The sequence below is a fragment of the Lepisma saccharinum genome, chromosome 23 (assembly GCF_977018435.1).
Source record: "Lepisma saccharinum chromosome 23, izLepSacc3.1, whole genome shotgun sequence".
Classification (NCBI taxonomy): Eukaryota; Metazoa; Arthropoda; class Insecta; order Zygentoma; family Lepismatidae; genus Lepisma; species Lepisma saccharinum.
The window spans coordinates 42505397-42526507 of record NC_139251.1 but is presented as its reverse complement, the minus strand read 5'-3'; the positions used below and the strand labels follow the sequence as shown (position 1 = coordinate 42526507).

The window sequence follows — 21111 nt, the reverse complement described above, 5'->3', positions numbered from 1 at the left end:
TTGTCCGCGGAGTGGTGGCAAGTGCAACTGGCAGCGAGAGAGCTCTTCTGCCGGCAAACTTGATTCAACATCCGCATAACAGGAAATGCTAGCTATGAAATGAAATGAGCTAGTACAAGTACATGGACAGTTACAATTAGAATAAACACATATGTTGTTACAAGAGGCATTTGAAATGTTCTCTTCCTGCATCCAAAGATTTATGGTATCTTTTTTTAGCAAATTTTCACTAACAGGTATCAGTTTCTCTTCCGAAATAGCTTCAATTTCTCTCCTGATAATTTCTTGCAATGCTTCGACTTAAAAATGTCTTGTTTCTTGTGCAAGGTGCCGGGGGGATTTTTTTAAGGATTGTGTGCCAATCGTACTCTAATGTCGTCTACTTTCTCCTCAGTAAGCGCTTCTTTTCTTATCAAGAACAAACCCTGTTTCCCTAAATTTGTTCACAAGTTTTCGAACACTGTCTCTGTGTGGAACAGGAACATCTGGGAATTCTGCTGCAAAACATCTTATAACTTCCTTCCCTATAAGAATTCGTAATGAGTTAAGAGTTGTACATATAAATTTGTTGATTTAAATTGTACGGATAGCGTGGCATTATTAGACTTCAGAAAAGCACCAATATGTAATATGTAAAGTAAAACAAAACAATCAAAACACTTGTAAACACCTTAACACTAACAAACTGAACATCAGCTATCTGGATACTGAAGCACTGAAGCGTCCAGTATCAAGGCCAGCTTACAGCTGTGGATCTAAATGCAGGCAGACACACTCCCACCTGCCCGGCAAGCTGGCCACCGCTCCGCAGACGACTCAACCGTGAAAGGCACTGTATTTTGTGATGCGTGTGTTACACAAACACATCACAAGCATGTGTGCGTGTAATTTTTGTAACAAAGATGTTGACATTTACATGTATTTCTTATTACATCATAGGTAATGTGTAGACTGAGAATTTATAAATTCTTAAGACGAGCAAATATGCATGTCACAGAAACTTTAAAAATATGCACTGAAAAGTATGCAAAGTGTAAAGTAATAAAAAAATGCAGTTATATTGCCATAGAATACAATTGATAAAACTGCCATGCCATATGCAATAAAGACACTGTGAAGTGTGCTACTACATGCAAGAATCAGTATTTCGAAAGTTACTTTTTAAGAGTAACTGAGTTACAGTTACTTTCTGCTTGAAATTTCTTACCAATAAACTACACACAGTCAGTAATCATTCATTGTAAAAAAAAATCAATGCATGAAGACTTATATGTGTTTTATTTATGTTTCTGGCACATAAATCTTCGCCTATTTGTATTATTACAGTGACTAAAGAAAAGTGATGGAACAAAATGCTGAAGTGTTCAAGTGCAATTAAAAATGGTGTATTGCAATAAAGCATGGATGTTTAAGTTTAGCATGCAACAAAGTGTAGCTTCCTTGTCATAGGCGACTCCAAGAAAATCCTTTTACCTTAGTATCCATTTGGACACATAGTTGGAAACAGAGTTGCCAAATTTAGTTCTTGCCTCATGTTACAAAATTTTCAAATTAAGTAACCAGATGAGGGATGTGGTAACCAGAAGCAGAATTCTCCTTGTCCCCCTCGAATACCACCTGCTTACAATTAATCCAAGTGATAGAAAAGCAATGCAAAATAACTAAAATAGAAAATTTAGTTCATCAGTCACAATGAATTTCATGCTTGACCCTCCCACCTTCATACTTTTCCATCATCATACTAATCACCAGCCCTGACTAAATGTTGGCAGCACTGACTCTTCTTTTTTTGGTTCTATCAGCCAATCAGAAGTTATAGTGAATAGTCGCCATAAAACAAGAAGTACATTTATGGCTAAGATATGCAACATAAATGTGCTTCATGCATTTGCATTAGAACTGAGCTGATGTATCGGTATCGGAAAGTATCGGTTGCAATTCATGTAATGATACCAGTCAATACTTTTCCAGCATATTGGTCTTTCACAGGGTCTGCAAAAATGCCACGCGACACTTTCGTGGAGTCTGATTATCCTGGAAATTATGCAAAATTCAAACTTTTTTTTATTTTGCATGAAAAACTATATTTTGTGATTACATAATATCTATTTTAATATTCTGATGCAATTTTTGAATCTTCTAAACCAAATTTCTTGGTAAATTGATGCATGTAATTGGAGAAGAATATTTACACACCAATATTGATCAATATTTTGAACAAATTTTAATTATTGCAATTTTCATGTATCGGTATCAGTGGGAATCAGTAAGAGTATCGGTATCGGTGGGAATCGGTAAGAGTATCAGTATCCAGGGGCGGCGCCAGAACTGGGTGGGCAGTTATCCCCAGGATGTCCTTGGGATATCATGGGGACATCATGTTATCCTCAGGATATCCCCATACAATGTATATGTAAGCTTAAGATGGACAAAACCTTTTTAATAAGTAGCTCGCTTAGATTCGCTACTTAATAAGCCATGTTGAAATCAGACTGAATCAGGCTGCAAAGTCATAAAAGGGGTTAAAATGCCAATTATTTCAATAAGGTGAAGGGCGATCAAGGAGTTGACAGAAAATAATATGATTTTGCAGGATTTTTACTATGGACAAATGGCACATTTTCCATAGTCTAGCTTATAAAAATATTTTTCTTTTCACTCCACCCTATTGGTCAACACTAGCAGAAAATCGACTTCAAATATATCAATGAGTCAAATCAGTTTTAATTACTTTCAACAAGAAATGTCCAAAGCACATCGAAATTTGAGGTAGTAATTTCAACTCCACAATGCTTCATTTTTTTATCAAAACAGATAACTCCGCGAACGACGACATGCTTTTATCTAAGTCTCAAATATTTTTGTCCGTACATGAAAGTAGGCGCATCCAGAAAGTAAGTTTCCCACTCGCCCACATGTGGCAGGCCATGTGTATTGAAACCGTTTTTGCGCATGCGTGAGAGGCATATGCCCTGGCTAGTGAATGTCCTAGAAGATGCGACCCGAAAGTCCTCAGTAGCGTCGCGGCATCGATGAAACATGGCGGCTCTTATGCCATCTCCCATCGCGGGCGAGGTTCGTTCGGTGATGAAGTTCTTGAACGCACGAAACATAGCCGATCGAAACTCAACGTCAGCTGTCCCAGGTGTATGGGCCAGACATCATGAGCAAGCAGGTGGCGCGTCGTTAGTGCAGGACATTTACTGAAGGCCAGCAAAATGTGCATGACGACGAGCGCAGTGGGTGGCCATCGGCCCTTATGGACGAGCTTGTGGAGCAGGTGCAGCAGTGCATGTTGGAGGATCGTCGCGTCACGATAATGGAACTCAGCAGCCATTTTCCGCAGATTTCTCGGTCCTTGTTGCACGACATTGTTACCAATGTGCCCGGTGGGTGCCGAAACAACTGATGCCCGAAATTAACCTTTTGCCACCCAAGCGTCTCGAACGAGATACCCAAAAGTAACCCTCACGGAACCAAGCATCTCAATCGAGATGCTGTGTCAAGGTCGTAGTTTTTACGTTATAACTTTTCTTTTTTGGGCTAGAATTTCGATTTTATTTTTTTATATTGTTCCTAACATATGTATTTAACAGAAATGGTATTTTGCATTTTTTTTGTCTTCATGAAAATGGAGGGGGAAAGGCGGGAAAAGGGACTTCTCTTTTGCGTCTCTTTTCAAGGTCAATTTTTTGCCGACAAAGGAAGACCGGCTTTGTTGTTCTAAAGCAATGCTTTTCACTCCCTCCTGCTAAGTGCATTCGAAGGAAGCTTGTTTATCAGTATCCGATGTCAAAATGAAAGTTTTCCGTGAGGGCGCAAGCAGGGGAGGGGGAAGACTGGTTGTTGAATCTGCGCTGTGAGAATGGAATTTCGAAGCGTGCTGAAGGAAACCTTTGTTTTTTTAGCACAAGTGTCCACAAGTGGCAACAGGGGTTACCCAGCATTGTCTAAAAATAGAATTTCAAGCAGCTGCAAGAATTGGCGCTCATTTTTTACTACGTTCTAGCTTTTCGTCCGTGAATATTGTGCGTAGGTGTTGTTTTGTGCCTAAGTGCGAGGACATTTTTTGGGTGAAGTGACAATTTTTTAAAAGAATTTTTGGGGGTTTTCTCTCTTCCCCCTCCATATATACACCAAATTTGCATAAATTTTGCATTTTGTGCATTTTGACATTTTTTTCAGGGCGGGGGGAAACACCATTTTTTTTAAGAAAAGTATTTTTGAGGGGATTTCCCCCCTTTCCCCCTCCATATGTACGCCGAATGTGCATAAATTATATATAGTCTGAATCTGTGGTTCATTCTGCGTACAACAGTATATCTTTCATATTTCTAGGGCATTTAGTTTCTGAGCTATAGTCATTTCAAGGTACCGCTGCATTTTGAAGCTTGAATCAGTGGCCATTCCTTTTGGGGGTACAACTCAAGTTACATTGGTCATACGGCAATGATGCAAATATTTTTCTGTTTCTTACATGCCAGCGATAATTTCTATGTGCATTTTGAACTTTTCGTGTCCTTTTTTTTGGGCGGGGGGGGGGGGGTGAAACCCCATTTTTGAAAAAGTATTTTCAGGGGATTTCCCCCTTTCCCCCTCCATGTATACGCCGAATGTGCATAAATTATATATCGTATGAATCTGTGATTCATTCTGCGTACAACGGTATATCTTTTATATCTCTAGGGCATTTAGTTTCTGAGCTATAGTCATTTCAAGGTACCGCTGCATTTTGAAGCTTGAATCAGTGGCGTGCCGACCATTCCTTTTGGGGGTACAACTCAAGTTACATTGGTCATATGATAATAATGCAAATATTTTTATGTTCCTTACATGTTAGCGATCATTTCCATGTGCATGTCGACACTGTCATGTACTTTTTTCTTGTGGGGAGGGTGGGGGAACCAAATTTTTTTTCCCGGAATTTTGGAATTTTGAGAGTTAGCCCCCTCCCCTCCGCCACGTATACACCGAATTTGCAAAAATTTCATATAGTCTGAATCTCTGGTTCATTCCGCGTACAACGGTATATCACTCATCTCTCTAGGGCAATTAGCCTCCAATCTACACTCATTTAATTGAAACTCTGCATTTTGCTCAAAATGGGCTCCGGCAATAGAGGCTTACATGTGAAAAAGGCCTTGGGCTGCAAAAGGTTAAAGGAAAACGCATGGGCACGGCGCTGACATTTCTGCAGCGTTATCATGATGAGTACAGTTTTCTCAAACAGATCATCACAGGGGATGAAGCTTGGGTTGCATACAGCACCTCAGAAAGCAAGCAGCAGTTCATGCATTGGCGTCACAGTGGATCTCCATGCAGGACGAAGTTCAAACAGACTGTGTCGGCATGAAAAGTGATGTGCAGAATGTCCTGGGACAGACAAGGCATTCTGCTCATTGAGTTTCTGCCCAGAGGTGAAACTGTGAACGGTAACCGTTGCTGTGAAATACTGGGGACAATGCGAGGAGCCATTCAGAATAAGGGATGCGGTAAGCTCAGTGATCTTGCTGCACGACAATGCGAAGCCGCATATGGCTAGGCACACTGCAGCCCTTCTGGACAGGTTCGGTTGGGAGGTGCTCGAGGTACAACCCGGATCTCGCTCCCAGTGATTACAACCTGTTCTTGCACCTGAAAAAGTTCCTGTCCAGTCAACATTTTCACAGCAACGAAGACGGCTGTCACACAGTGGTTCGGCACCCAGGCGGCGGACTTCTACGATGCAGGAATATAGAAGTTGGTCCCAAGCAATGACAAGTGCCTGAATTCCGGCGGAAATATGTTGACAACAGGTGCGGTTGGCTGTATAGCGCAAATATGCAGTGAACCCCAGTAATATACAAAATAAACAATAACTGAGATGTTCATAAGCGTAGAGTGCCAAATTCTCTTAGTGAGAAGGAGAAACTGCGGGCCAGAGCCACTCAGCTCCCCTCTAGTTCCGTTTCGTGCAAAGCCTCCGCTGAACCTCCGCAAGGCAACCCCTACCATGCTAAAAGCATAGGACGGCTAGCAGAAGCTCGACGTGTAGATATGGCGAAAATACATGCAGTCTGATACTCCAGGAAGGTCGTCTCGTCAAAACGGACATGCACAGTTCGTAGAATCACTAGCGAGCTGGAGTGAACCACGCTCTTCTCTCTTCCAGTGTTGCACTATGTGTTTCAATTTGAATTCATTTGGCACTCTCTTTGTATTATTTATATTTTACAAGACTTATTAGATTAATGAAGAGGGTGTAATATAAATGTAGAGGTGACCCCAAACGAAAGCTAGAAGTAAAGATGATGGGACAAATAAGATAAATATGATAGAAAACAACTTGCCTACACATTCAGAGTTTTCATTTTTAGGATGGAAGCAGCCGAAAAGTCAAAAATAGCACGAGGGCGAGGGGTCGCTTATCGGACAAGACTTATACAACCTTTTGGTCTTCTTACGTCAGACTAAATGCTTTCGTTGACATGTTAAGCTTTTTACGTTTAGTTGTCTTAGAATATATACACTGCAATTTTCGGGGCTTTACCGTGCTTGACCAAAAATGTAGTATTTGCTATTTATTCAAGCCTAACCTAACAATGAAGGCATTTCGCACTTATGTCAGAAGACGATCAAAAAGTTGTTTGGGTTTCGTGCGATCAGTTATACTCTAGAAAGAGATTTTATTCGAGGGGACTGTGGCCGAGTGGTTAGCACATCGCGCTGCGACGCCAAGGGTCCCGGGTTCGAATCCCGGTCGGGCTTGGTTGTTTGTGAATGTCCATCATCAATTTCATCATTTCATCACTCATCCCCATCTTCGCAAATTAGCCAAGAGGCACAAAACGCGAAGTAAAATAAACTAAATCAATCAATCAATCAATTATTCGAGGGGACACTCGCGATTAACTTTGTTACGTGTTATTGTCTCCATACTTGTTAGTTTGTTTTGAAGTGCATGGCTGGTGATTGAAATATATTTGGCGTGGTGATACGTTGAGTGGAGTGAGGTGGATTGTGTATTGGAAGGAGTGTAGTTGTTGCTGTGCGAGAAGTTAACATATTGCATAGAATAGAATCAAATCGCTTTGATTTAGCGATATACTTTTGAATAGTTATATAAGAATTATCTTGTAATCAAGGGGTCTTGGGTTCGATTACTGATACATACTCATTTTAGCAGGCGGAGATTTGTATTTTTAACTGTAGGTTCAGGATCCAGTTCCAATAATATAGTGTATTTGACAGTGGTGGGGCCAGAAAAGAGTTGGCAAGAGTGGAAGAGGCAAAATTGAGGTGAGAATATTTTCTGAATTCTGAGATACTCCTAAATACAATACCATACAAAAATCTTAAATTAAAATGATCGCCCCCTACACACACACTCCTTGGTGCTGTCACTGTTATCTCAACATAAAGCAAATTAACTTTGTCAGTAATCTACCGGCCAAAATTTGATAATTTTCCCAGTACTATCTCTACGAACCAAAGCGTGTAGTGTCTCAAAAGGTTTAGATAAGTCCACTTTACATAATTTTGGTGAACCCCAAGGAAAATTATGCACGAGCCGCGCCTGGTTGACAAGTAACTGAACAAGTGCTGTATCTGTGGCAATAAATCATTGAATGAAATAATGTTTCCTTTTTGTGCACGACCCCAGGGAAACTTACTTTCTGGATGCGCCTGGATAGTTTAAATCTCAGGTTAATCCATGGGTGTCCGGTAGGAAGGTGTGCAAGGCAGGCATGCCCCCCTGGAAAATGGTCCTTACTATAAACTTATACATTTATACATATACACATATATATTTCATTTCATTCACAGTAATTTATGTTAATTATTGGAAGGGTGCTGCAGGAACATGATAGCTTCCATTTTAATAAGTGTTTTTTTTTTTAGGGGGCAGCACTATTATCGGAAGGAATATGTCTCGTTTACCTCTCCTGGAACAAGTTACCATGCTTGACCCTCCCTGGAAAAAAATGCTGCGAACATCCATGGTCTAGGGTTACCAGACGCCCGGATTTTCCCGGACATGTACTACATTCTAGCCTTATGTCCGGCGTCCGGGAGGAATTTGAAAAATATCATAAATGTCCTACATTTTGAGCGTCACTATATTAATTAGGAGAATACGTAACAGAAAAAAGTCATGCAAATTACAAGTCTATGGACTGCGCTTCCATACTCAATAGTGACATTTATTTTGATTCAGTCATTGCACAAAAAGAATAAAGTTTGTCCTGCTATTAAACAAACGGGAAAACGGAAGCAATTAATGAACAAAGTCTTGGGATCACTTTCTGATAACGTCACTGTTCAATGCCTGAGCAGAATTTCTTGCCTTAGAGTTTTTACACTGATGGAAGAAGGTGTTCCACATTCTTATTCAATATTCAATATAATTTGATTGTAAAGCAGGGGTATAGAGAACTAAGTTATTCAGGGTGTCTGCCAGTCAAGAAAGTCATTGAAGTCAAGAAAAAGTAAAAAATCAACAAGTAGGTCAAGAAGTCACTAAAAAGGCAATAAATTATTCTTGTGGTCAAGAATTTTTGCTATTGATTGGTTGATTAGTTTATTTTACTTCACTTTTTTCTGTCCCATTGGCTAATCGCGAAGATGAGGATGAATGATGGTAAGATAAGATGGATGAATGGATAGACATAAACATGTAGGGACAACCGACACAAGCCCCACATAAGATTATACTGGCTGTGAGTCCAGACGCCAAAGCCTCGCTTGTCTGCCAAACACAGTTCAGGATGCATTAATATGAAATAGCAGATCTAATTATCTTCTTAAATTCAGCTTCAGTTTTCATCTTAACTGGCCCTTTGGTAGGGATTTTCATTAAATAAATATTTATTTTCTTAATTACTAATTTCCAACTTTACCTAAGTAGGATCTAGCAAAGTCTAGAATAAGTACAGATTTCTGGATGTATTATTTTGGTAGACACCCTGTTATTGAACTAAAAACTGCCCAAGATGAAACCATTTTAAATTACAGTAATTGCTAAATATTTGTTTGCCATTACAGATCATAATTCAAATGTTGAGAGAGTACGTTCATTACCATCAGCACAACAGACTCACGAGAGAATTATTTTTCATAAACTCTGTAAAATGTTTGGTATTGATCCCTATAATTTCGAGTTTGACTGTCCACTCTAACATCAATACATACATAGTTTGACTAAACCTGAAATTTTGATAAAAATTGTCTCCTCTGAGAAGTACCACTTAAATCAAGTAGTAAGAGGTGCATTGATTAGTATGATTGCAATTTTTGAAATTTTGCATTTAAACATTCATTGGGAAATAATTTTTTAAAAACTGAAAAGTGTCATTTTTCAACTACTTCCTAATGTGTTCTATAGAAATATGTATTATTTATTGAGAATGTGTTGCATCCTACATTTCCCTTACAGCGATCTGGTAACCCTACCATGGGCCAAACATAATAATAGTGTAATTCACCTCTTAAATGGACGCATCTTTTGTTATGATAAAATGATATAGTTGACGGAGTTATTTCTGTATATCATCTCTCTGTTCGCATAATACTCTCGTCTTATAATTAAGAGGTCTTGGGTTCAATCCCTAGTGGAAACCAATGCTCACTCGTTAGGAATTCATTTTAAAATGAAGATCCAGTTACAATTAGCCTATTTGAGCATGTGGACTTTTAAAAAAATCATTCCTGGATTATTGTCCTGATTATTTTTTTTTTTATTATTTAATTTGGCTGCCTCATTATAGGTCTCTGACACCCTCGAGTAAAGTTTTCTTTCCACCCTTACCTTCATCTTCTTTGAGATTCATGCAAGTTATTCATAAGAACTGCATGACTGATAGTGTAAATTTATATGTTGGAAGAGAACTTGTAAATAGTACTAGCCACTAATTACATCAGTACACTAAGGGTGTTCCAAAAGTAACGCAGGATTTTAATTGTGCCCCATTTTTTCCCCGCAGGGTTCTGAGAGGTTACATGTTGTGGGAAAAGCATTGCGGTTAGTAAATGAGCGAAGGAGCGAGTGACGATCGTTAAAATTCTATGCAAGTGCGGAAACTGTGGGCAAATTACCTGACATTTTCGATAGGAGAAGCGCCCAAATTAAACAACTGTGCAACCTCACACCGTGCGATTTTTCTCCTCTGGGGATTCATTAAGTCCAAAGTTTATGCTTTGAAGATAACAACGATTCCTGAATTGAAAGCAGAAATCCAATGAGCTATCGACGTCATTGAACCACAGTTATGCGAAAAAGTGATTCACAATATTGTAAAAGGAATTTGAGTGTCAAATGCGTCATGGAGGGCATTTTGCCAGATATTCTCTTCCGCATTTAATGGGAATGTTCACTCTTTCATATAATGTTAAATATATGAAATGTGTTTTCCTTAAATTAAATCATGCGTTACTTTTGAAACACCCTTTACTATAATATTTTCCAAATCTACAAAACTGTTACATTAAAATTTGGCCACTTCGGTATGGTAGTGATTGTGATTACTCGTTATTAATTAGGACAAATTAACTAACTAACTAACTCTCTAGCCTTCTTAAACCCGAAGGTTCATGGCTGCAGCAACACAGGCCTTCCATCTGTCCCTATCTTGTGCAAGATCTATATACTCTTTTCCATCCCTACCGATTTCCCTTAGGTCCATCTCGACGTTGTCCCTCCATCTTCGTCTTGGCCTTCCTACAGGTCTCTTACCATCAGGTTTCCCAACAAGAATCCTGTAAACTCCTCTTTCCTCTCCCATTTGTGCCACATGGCCTGCCCACCTAAGTCTTCTTGATTTAATTATTCTAATAATGTCTGGACATGAATACAAATTATGTAGTTCTAAATTATGTAACCTTCTCCACTCACCTGTCTCCTCATCCCTTTTAGGTCCAAAGATTTTCCTAAGGATCTTATTTTCAAATACTCTCAATTTATGTTCCTCTTTCAATGTAAGGGACCAAGTTTCACACCCATATAATACTACAGGCAAAATTACTGTTTTGTATATTTTAACTTTTAGTTTCTTAGATATTAAACGAGAAGACAAAAGTTTATGAAGAGAGAAGTAACATGCATTTCCTGAATTAAGCCTGCTTTTTATTTCCTCTTTAATATAATTTTCATTTGTTAATATTACTCCTAAGTATTTGAATTTGGAAACTGTTTTAAACGAGTTGTTATCAAAAATTAGATTTTGATTATTACCTAACACTTGGTTTCGGCCTGTAAGCATATATTTAGTTTTCTCTTTGTTAACTTCCAAACCTATCTCTTTAGCAGTTTTGAAAAATATTTCAGCATTATTCTTAATTGTATTCACATCATCCCCCAGTAAGTCTACATCATCTGCATATGCTAACAACTGAGTCACACCATTTAATTTTAGTCCTTCTTTAGTTTCGTTTACCTTCCTAACAGCATATTCTAAGGCAAAATTAAAGAGCAATGGAGATAATGCATCTCCTTGTTTTAACCCATCATGAATTGTAAATTTGTCAGACATATTAATACCCACACGAATTTTACTTTCTGTTTCACAGGTGCATACTTTTATCATACTAACAAGCTTCTTAGGTATTCCAAACTCTACTAATATATTATATAATTTATCTCTTTTGACCGAATCATATGCTTTTTTGAAATCAACGAATAGTTGATGGACATTTTGATTATATTCCCACTTTTTTTCAAGTGTCTGTCTGATGTGAAAAATTTGACCTGTAGTTGATCTGTTGCGTTTAAATCCACATTGATAATCACCTATAATTTCATTAGCATATGGGGTTAGTCTTGTTAAAAGAATGTTAGATAATATTTTATATGTTGTTGAGAGTAGAGAAATTCCACGGTAATTATTGCAGTTCATTTTATCACCTTTTTTAAACACAGGAACAATTATGGATTCTTTCCATTGTTGAGGGATTTCTTCTTTATTCCATATTAAACAAATTAATTTATGAATTTGACATATTAATGAATTTCCACCATATTTAATTAACTCAGCTGGTATTAAATCAACGCCAGGTGCTTTGTTATTCTTTAGCCTTTTAATAGCATCTTTAACTTCAGTCAAGTTAGGTTCTGGAACTAAAGGTTCTGCTGTGTGGACTTCATTTACTTCTGATTTATCTCCTACATGGACATTTAAAAGGTCATTAAAGTAGTTCTTCCATCTATTTAGAATATCGCTTGGGTCAGCTAGAAAATCACCGTCTTTATCTTTTATCAAGTTTACTTTAGGTTGCCACCCCTTTCTAAACTCATTTACACCTTTATATAAATCTCTGATATTTTTATTTTTGCTGTTTGCTTCAATTTCGTTAATTTTGCTTTTCAAGTAATCTCTTTTTTTACTTCTAAACGTGCGGTTAACTTCTCGCTTTATTCTATTATAATTGTTTAGATTTGTATCATCAGAGTTATTTAACCACCTAAGTCTAGCCTGATTTCTTATTTCTATTAGATTATGACATTCATTATCAAACCATGGCTTACTTTTTCTCGGTTTATGGTATCCTATACTTTCTTTAGCTGCTGATTCTATTGCATTACGTATGTGCTCCCAATTCTTATTTACGTCTGTTTCATTTATATTTTCATCATCATTTAAATCCTGCAAAACATCAAATCTATTTGACAGTTTAATTTGGTAATCTTTCTTAATTCTTTCATCAGTAAACTTTCCTGTATCAAATTTTATAACTTTTAGATTTTGTTGCTTATGATTTATCACTGAGAGTCTTTCTCTTAATTTAGCAATTACTAAATAATGGTCACTGGCACAGTCAGCACCTCTATGTGTACGAACGTCAATTATACTAGTATGCCTTCTCTTATCAATGAGAATATGATCTATCTGATTATGAGTTTTACCATCTGGAGAACACCAGGTATATTTATGGATATCTTTATGTTTAAAAGTGGTACTTTTCACAATTAAATTCTTTGAGGTTGCAAAAGTAATCAATCTTATACCATTATCATTACTTAATTCATGAAGACTTTCTTTACCAATCGTGGGTTTAAATGTCTCTTCTTTGCCAATCTGTGCATTACAGTCACCTAACAGAATTTTCATATCATACTGAGAAAATTTATCAAAGACCTGTTCTAACTCTGTATAAAAATCATCTTTAGTATTATCATCTTTATCTTCCGTTGGTGCATGTATGTTTATTAAAATAATTTTACACCACCTATCCTGTAAAACTGCATATGATATCCTATCATTAATAAATTCTACTGTTTTAAGAGCCGAGATAATTCTATTATTTATGAAAAAGCCTGTTCCAAAATTATGATTTTCAGTACCACCATAGAAAAAAGTATAATGTTATTTAAATTAACATTAGAAAAACAATTAAAAATTGTAATTTTAGAAACATTGCATTATTTGAATATGACAGTTATGTAAAAAAAACTGTGATAGAATAATGAAAGTGACACATCAAATTACCCGCAGAGTGGTTATTGCAGTGCGTTATGATGCCAGGGGTCCCAGGTTTGAATTCCGGTCTGAGCATGGATGTTTTTGTGAGTGTCCCTTCATCATCATCATCATTCATACTCATCATTCCGATTAAGGCATGTTTATTGTTTATTACTTTGATCAGGCAGATATTTATGTGGAGGGTCGGTGCTGACAACATCAAGAACTCATTCCCATTTATGCACAGTTTCAGTTAGTCTATAACCTTTAGCCGAAGTCATGTCAGATAGTCAGTTATACTTTTTGTACTTCCACATTCTTAATATATTGTTTCTTCAATATATGGTTGATTTGAAAGCAATTTCTCTCCATTGAAAGCTGGGAGCTGCAACCCTCCAAATCCTTCTAAATCCTGATGAACCCTTGATCATATACACATACCTCATAATTGTGAGTATCCCATAAAACTTACTAAGCCTGTTGATAGCTTCTAATCATAGCAGTTTTCACTAGATTACATTTTTAATAAGAGTTCTGAGAGTTCCTTTCCAATGAAAAAATTAAGGAAGTAGAAAGAAAAGCTTAAATTAATTTCATTCAACAAGATATTTGCTCTAATCTTCGTAAACTTACTTATTAGAGAAAAGTTTCGCCAAATGACAACAAGGCTTGTTATGGAATTAACTGAAACTTGTGAACTTTCTAGTATCTACAATATTCACGAGTAAAATATACATTGAGTGAGAATCAGCCTATACTTACAGAACCGTTTACATTTCCCTAATTGTATATATATTTTGAATTTGTTTGGGTGGGCAATCGGGTGGGCACAGGAATTTATGGGTGGGCGCTTGCCCACCCGTGCCCACCCCTGTCGCCGTCCCTGTCAGTATCGGTGGGAATTGGTAAGAGTATCAGTATTGGTGAGTATTGGTAAGAGTATTGGTATCAGTGGGAATCAGTAAGAGTATCAGCATTGGTGGGAATCAGTAAGAGTATCAGTATCAGTGGGAATCGGTAAGAGTATCAGTATCGGTGGGAATCGGTAAGAGTATTGGTATCAGTGGAAATCAGTAAGAGTATCAGTATTGGTGGGAATCAGTAAGAGTATCAGTATCAGTGGGAATCGGTAAGAGTATCAGTATCAGTGGGAATCGGTAAGAGTATCAGTATCAGTGGGAATTGGTAAGAGTATTGGTATCAGTGGGAATCGGTAAGAGTATCGGTATTGGTGGGAATCGGTAAGAGTATCAGTATGGTGGTAATTGGTAAGAGTATCGGTATCAATGGGAATCGGTAAGAGTATCAGTATTAGTGGGAATTAGTAAGAGTATCAGTATCTGTGGGAATTGGTAAGAGTATCAGTATCTGTGGGAATTGGTAAGCAGTATTGGTGGGAATCTGTAAGAGTATCAGTATCGGTGGGAATCGGTAAGAGTATTAGTGGGAATTGGTAAGAGTATCGGTATTAGTGGGAATCGGTAAGAATATCGGTATCTGTGGAAATTGGTAAGCAGTATCGGTGGGAATCGGTAAGAGTATCAGTATCGGTGGGAGTCAGTAATAATATCGGCATCGGTATTGGTTCAAAGTGGTATCGGCTCAGACCTAAATTACATATAAATTTTTAGTCTAGTGATGAAGTGGAAACAAAGAAAATATTTTTATAGTGACTTCCTTTATTTGTTGCATTAGACTTTAAATATTATCAGTTAAACTTTAGTTCTACTAAATTTGTTTTTTTCCATGTATATTGCAGTATGTCTATGGGGTTTCTAATAGAAGAAAAATCTGCAGTAGTGTGGCGAGGCCTAATGGTAATGGGTGCTTTGGAAAAGCTGTTACGACAAGTGGCGTGGGACTCTCTTGATTACCTAATTGTTGACACCCCTCCTGGAACAGGTGACACATTGTTATCCTTAATGCAGAACATTCCAATTTCAGGTAAGGATCATTAACACTATGAAAGTGGTTTATTATGTGTAGCTAGCCGTTTTTCATGTTTCATTGCACATAGTTTTTACCTTCTGTTCAGGGGAATGAAGGAAGGTAAATGTTTCAACACAGAAATGCTTTCATGTAACGGAAAATGAGGATAATCCAGAAATCAACGTCTGATATAATTTTGCAATAAAAGTGTCAACCATAAATCCATACAGCATGGTTGTGTGTATATATATATATATACATGGGATACAAAGTGCCATTTTTTCGAGGGATCGTAGCAGTGTTCAAAGTTAGTAGTCTCCAAGTCACAAAATATGACTGGAATTATTGGTTTTATGCCTATGTAAAGTTTTCAAGTTACTACCTGCTGGCCTCCATGGTAAAGTGGTTAGCACAGGATTTTATGATGCCAGGAGTCCCAGGTTCAAATCCCAGTCTGGGAGTCCTCCCCGATGGCGCAGTGGTAGCGTCGTCGCCTTGTATTCAAGGGATCCCGGGTTCGATACCCGGTGGAGGCACATAGTGGTTCGGATTCCACTTTAAACTGTAGGCCCAGTCCCGATTAGCCTTACTGTGCATAAAGTGGACTTAAAACACCAACTCAAATCAAACCAAACCCAGTCTGGGCATTGGTGTACCTTGTGAGTGTCCCTTCATCAAAACGTCACTCAATATCATCTTCGTGATTAGCCAAAAGTGGCAGAAAAGCAAAGTAAAATAAACCTACTCTGTCAATCAAGTTACCACCTGTGGCAACTAGGCAGCAACTCCATTAATCAGAAAGAGTACTGCCTAATGTTGTTCACAATTTCTTAAATGGCACATTGGTTTGCCTGGACTATAGACAGGGCAGGTCCTAGGTGGGTGTAGGGCATGGGGCATACAATGTACCTGGGCCCTATAACCAAAATTTTTCAGAGGTTTTTATTTCTTAGTCTGAAGTACAGGTGTCCTAAGATGATCACAATTTTACTTCGTATTTCTGCATCTTTTGACTAAATGCAAAGATGATGATGAGTGATGATATGGATGAAGGGATACTCAGAAAGAAAACCCAGGTCAGGAGTCAAACCTGGGACCCCGTGCATCATAGTACACTGTGTTTACCACTCCTCCACGGAGTATTACTGTATTATTACCATAAAAATTATATATTGGCCAATCTCTAAGTTGAACCTTATATTTATTTATTTATTATTACCTTCAACAGAGGTATATTCTCCAATGACAGAAGATGTACATCATAAAAATAATGAATAGTAGGCCTCCCCGATAGCGCAGTGGTAGCATCGTTGCCTTGTAATCAAGGGGTCCCGGGTTCAATACCCGGTGGACGAGCATAGTGGTTCGGACTCCACTTTAAACTGTAGGTCCAGTCCCGATTAGCCTTACTGTGCACAAAGTGAACTTAAAACATCAACTCAAACCAAATAATGAATAGTAATTACAAAATTATAATACAACTACAATTACAATAGATACATATGCAATCCAGTCACAAATTGTATTCATTACATAAAGCATACAGAACAGTTTATAAATAAAATAAAGAAAAAATAATAATCATATAATCTTGAGTATAAATACATACAGTTATTATGTATTATGTATTAACTATCTCATATTTGAACTTTCAGAATTGACTCTAATGTTTTCTTGTAAGTCAAAAATGGCATTGAAAAATCTATGGAATGATTATTAATCATAATTACTAACATAGAAGGAATGATCCGAAACTACTGAAATTTTTTAAGTGTCATGTATAACTCTTTGAATGATTACACACAAAATTTCAGCCGTGTAGGGTCTATAATTTTAATGTTATGTTATATTTTTCAGGACAAGATGAGGCCTGATTGAGAAAATGGAAAAATCGGAAGTGATAGCTGTCATTAAGTACCGCTGTTCAGAGACAAATTTGGCCTTGTTTAAGAGAAGCTTGGGTAACTTTCTTGGTAGATGTGTGACCGTAGATGAAACCTGGGTACACCATTATGACCCTGAATCAAAACAACAGAGCATGCAGTGGCGGCACCATGATTCTCTACCCCTCGAGAAATTCAAGACAATGCCCACCATTTTTTGGGATGCCAAGGGAGTATTGTTAATTGACTACCTCCAGTGCCAAAAGACGATCACAGGTGACTGTTATTCGCAATTGATTCCAAAAGTGAGGGATGCAATCAAGGAGAAACACAGAGGGATGTGTCACAGGAAAGTGCTGCTGCTGCAGGACAATGCTCCAGCCCACAGAAGTCATCTTACAGCAGCCGCTGTTGCTGCTGCTGGATTTGAACTAATCGAGAACCCTTCCTACTCTCCAGATCTTGCCCCAAGTGACTTTCACTTGTTCCAAAGGCTGAAGCAGTACTTAATCATGGCTCTCACTTTCATTTTCTCAGTCAGGGCTCACCTTGTCCTGAAAAACATAATATAACATTAATATTATAGAGCCTACATGGCTGAAATTTTGTGTGTAATCATTCAAAGAGTTATACATGACACATAAACAATTTGAGTTGTTTCATTCCTTCTATGTTAGGGACAATAATTGTTGAACTCCTCTCGTACATATCACAAATTCTATTTATCGGGCAGCTCTTAATTTTTTTTTGTTTTTGGAATTTTAGGGATGAAAATATTTCTACAACATAAATTATTCTTCTTTATATTAAAGTCAAGTTGTCCAAAAAATAACCTATTATCTAATATGCTGTTTACTGTTTTGTACAGGAACAATTGATCTAACAATTTTCGCCTATTACTAAGAGTTCAAAATTGAATTCCTGAAGTAGGTCTTTGTAGGGCGTTGTCATTTGTGGTGGTCTATTATATTTTTTAAAATATAAATATCTTAGACACCTTTTTTGAATTCGTTCGAGACTATTTTCCCAAGATTTATAAATAGGGGACCATATAATAGATGCATACTCAAGTTTACTTCTCACTAAACTTTTATATATGGTTTTAATACAGTCAATATCTCTAAAGTTCTTCGTACTTCTTATATGCATTGTTAATCAAATGTGAGACATGATGTTTAAAAGTCAGGTTATACGCATAGTATTAAAATAACTTTATTTCAGTATGCAAATATTGTAAAGGAAACTTATTTTAGGAAAGGAATCTGATAAGATTCAGTGTGATTTTATAGTAACATTTGGTATACAGGCTGTTTCCGGGCTGATGATACAAACTTTCAGGGATGATGGAGAAGGGCACATGTATCAATTTGAGATAAGGAACTCTGTCCAGAAATGAGTTAGTCGAAAGTTATAAGCGAAAATCGGTGTATGAAGATGTAATACTTTTATTACCTGCACAAGTTTTATAAGCTGCTACATTCAAAACAGTTGTTCAAAGTGGCGTCCCCGCTTGATTTCTTCTTGGGGGGGTCATGTGAAAAGTCTTGTGTACGAGATACCTGTCGAGACTGAAGAGAATCTCCTGGCAATAATTCTCGCTGCCTGTGACATTGTTCGAACGGCCCCGGGGTTATTCCAGCGGGTACACCAGGACTTTGTGGGACGATGATGTCAAGCCTGCAGCGAAGCTGGGGGATGCCACTTTGAACAACTGTTGTGAATGTAGCAGTTTGTGGAACTTGTGCAGGTAATAAAAGTACGTGGGTCGTTCAATATATAAGTTTCCGTATGCTGCAAAAATTTTTATTTTTAAGATACATTAGAAAACTATACATACATGTGTAGCAGGATCCTTCCTCACTTCTCCACATAATCCCCATAGAGATTCAGCCATTTGTCCCACCGTTGCACCAATTTGTCCATACCCTTTGCAAGAAAATCAGGGCTCTGTCTATTGAGCACTATTGTCACATTACGCTTCACTTCTTCATCTGTTTCGAAACGGTAACCTTGCAATTCAGACTTTAACACCGGAAAAAGATGAAAATCACTCGGTGCTAAATCGGGGCTGTATGGAGGGTGGGGCAGCTGTTCCCACCCCAATTCTTCAATTTTGTGTTGTGTTCGCACTGCTGAGTGAAGGCAAGCGTTATCGTCAAGAAGAATGACACCAGCTGACAGGAGACCTGGTCGCTTATGTCGAATTGCGTTTTTCAGTTTATACAATGTTTGACAATAACGGTCAGCATTAATTGTTCTTCCTCGCTCCAAAAACTCCATCAGCAGAACACCCTTAGCATCCATGCTTCTGAACTCCTTATGACGCGAGCCCGCGTTTTCCGAACAAGCATTTACTTTTCGCGCTTGAGCGCATGCGCCTTCACGTCTGATAACGAATCAATTATTGTTCCTTGTAGACGAAGGATGGCGCTTGTCAACAATGTGCTTCTTTTTAATGGCATTGCTTTATACAATATTTTATAGCACAGGGAAACTTATATATTGAATGTCCCTAGTATTACATCTTCATACACCGATTTTTGCTTATAACTCTCGACTAAGTTGTTTCCGGACCAGGGTTCCTTATCTCAAATTGATACATGTGCCCTTCTCCATCATCCCTGAAAGTTTGTATCATCAGCCCAGAAACACCCTGTAGTGGAGCATTTTTATGATTGTTGAAAGAAGAGAATTAATGTGTACCTTAATTATTCGGAAATTTTACAGAAAGTTCTCTATGTAGGAGTTGTGGTGGTAACAACGCCACAGAAGACAGCATTGCAAGTGGCTCGAAGAGGGGGAAGCATGTTTCGTAAGTTGGATGTTCCTCTTGTGGGAGTAGTTCTCAACATGAGTGCAGCAATATGCCCAAAGTGCAAGTCTCCAGTGCCTGTGTTTGGAAACCAGGGAGCAGAAGCCTTGGCAGCTGAACTTGGTATGAGACCAGTGCATTTTAATTTAATTGGAAATGCTATTATAATAATGGATGATTGGTAGCATAGCATGCTTAATTCTTATACAGGGCTATTCTAAATGATCTTCCCGATTTCAAAGTTTAATATTTCACGTTTATTTAGTCACAATAACATGTAAATTATTTTAAATGAAAGAAAAACTCAAAAAGTTTTTTTTACGTACATACATGTTATGTTCCACGTCAAAGGTGCTCAATATGAGTGCCTTTTGTAATTCAGCACACATCAAGCCAATAGTCAAATTCTTGCCACACACTCCCCAACATCTCAGAGTCAATGGATGCAACTGCTTCTTGGATGCGTACTCGAAGTTCATTTAAGTTGTTAGGTAGGGGAGGCTCATACACTTGGTTTTTAACATAACCCCACAAAAAAAGTCACACGGGGTGATATCTGGCAAACGGGTGGGACCAAGGAAGCAGAACCTGATCCTCACGACTTTCTCGTCCTATCCATTGATTTGGTAACCTTCCGTTGAGCTCCCACCTGACAACCTAGTGCCACACTGTTGTCTGCTTCAAGTTCAATTCTCTGCTTGCACGAACCGTTGATTTGTTGGGGATTCTGACGAAAGTCGCACGCACCCGATAAAATTTTTCATCACTAACTCCTGGCCAGCCTGTTGATTTTCTCTTGCAGATACACCCACTTTCTTTAAATTGTCTATACCACTTCCGAATTGAGTGACCACTTGGTGGATCTAACCCGAACTTCGTTGGACACACATAATTGACTGTTGTACATGAAATTCCAGGACACAAAATGCTCTCCTGTCTTCGTTTCCAGCCTACATGATTTACTGTCGCCCTAGCGGCAGATTGCGTAACTAAACATCAGCTTTGCCAGACACTAAAACTTTTTGAGTTTTTCTTTCATTTCAAATAATTTGCA

At 37.9% G+C, this 21111-nt stretch overlaps 1 protein-coding gene across 3 annotated transcripts in view; it reads left to right on the top strand.

The window, feature by feature from the left end:
• The window catches only part of Nubpl (NUBP iron-sulfur cluster assembly factor, mitochondrial), a 49709-nt gene that overhangs the window by 14281 nt on the left and 14317 nt on the right, over window positions 1–21111 (top strand). For all 3 annotated transcript variants that reach the window (XM_083110131.1, XM_083110133.1, XM_083110134.1), the window contains 2 exons: window positions 15193–15377; window positions 19989–20180. In XM_083110131.1, the coding sequence (XP_082966257.1) occupies window positions 15193–15377; window positions 19989–20180 (377 nt within the window). The remainder of the gene's footprint in view (window positions 1–15192; window positions 15378–19988; window positions 20181–21111) is intronic.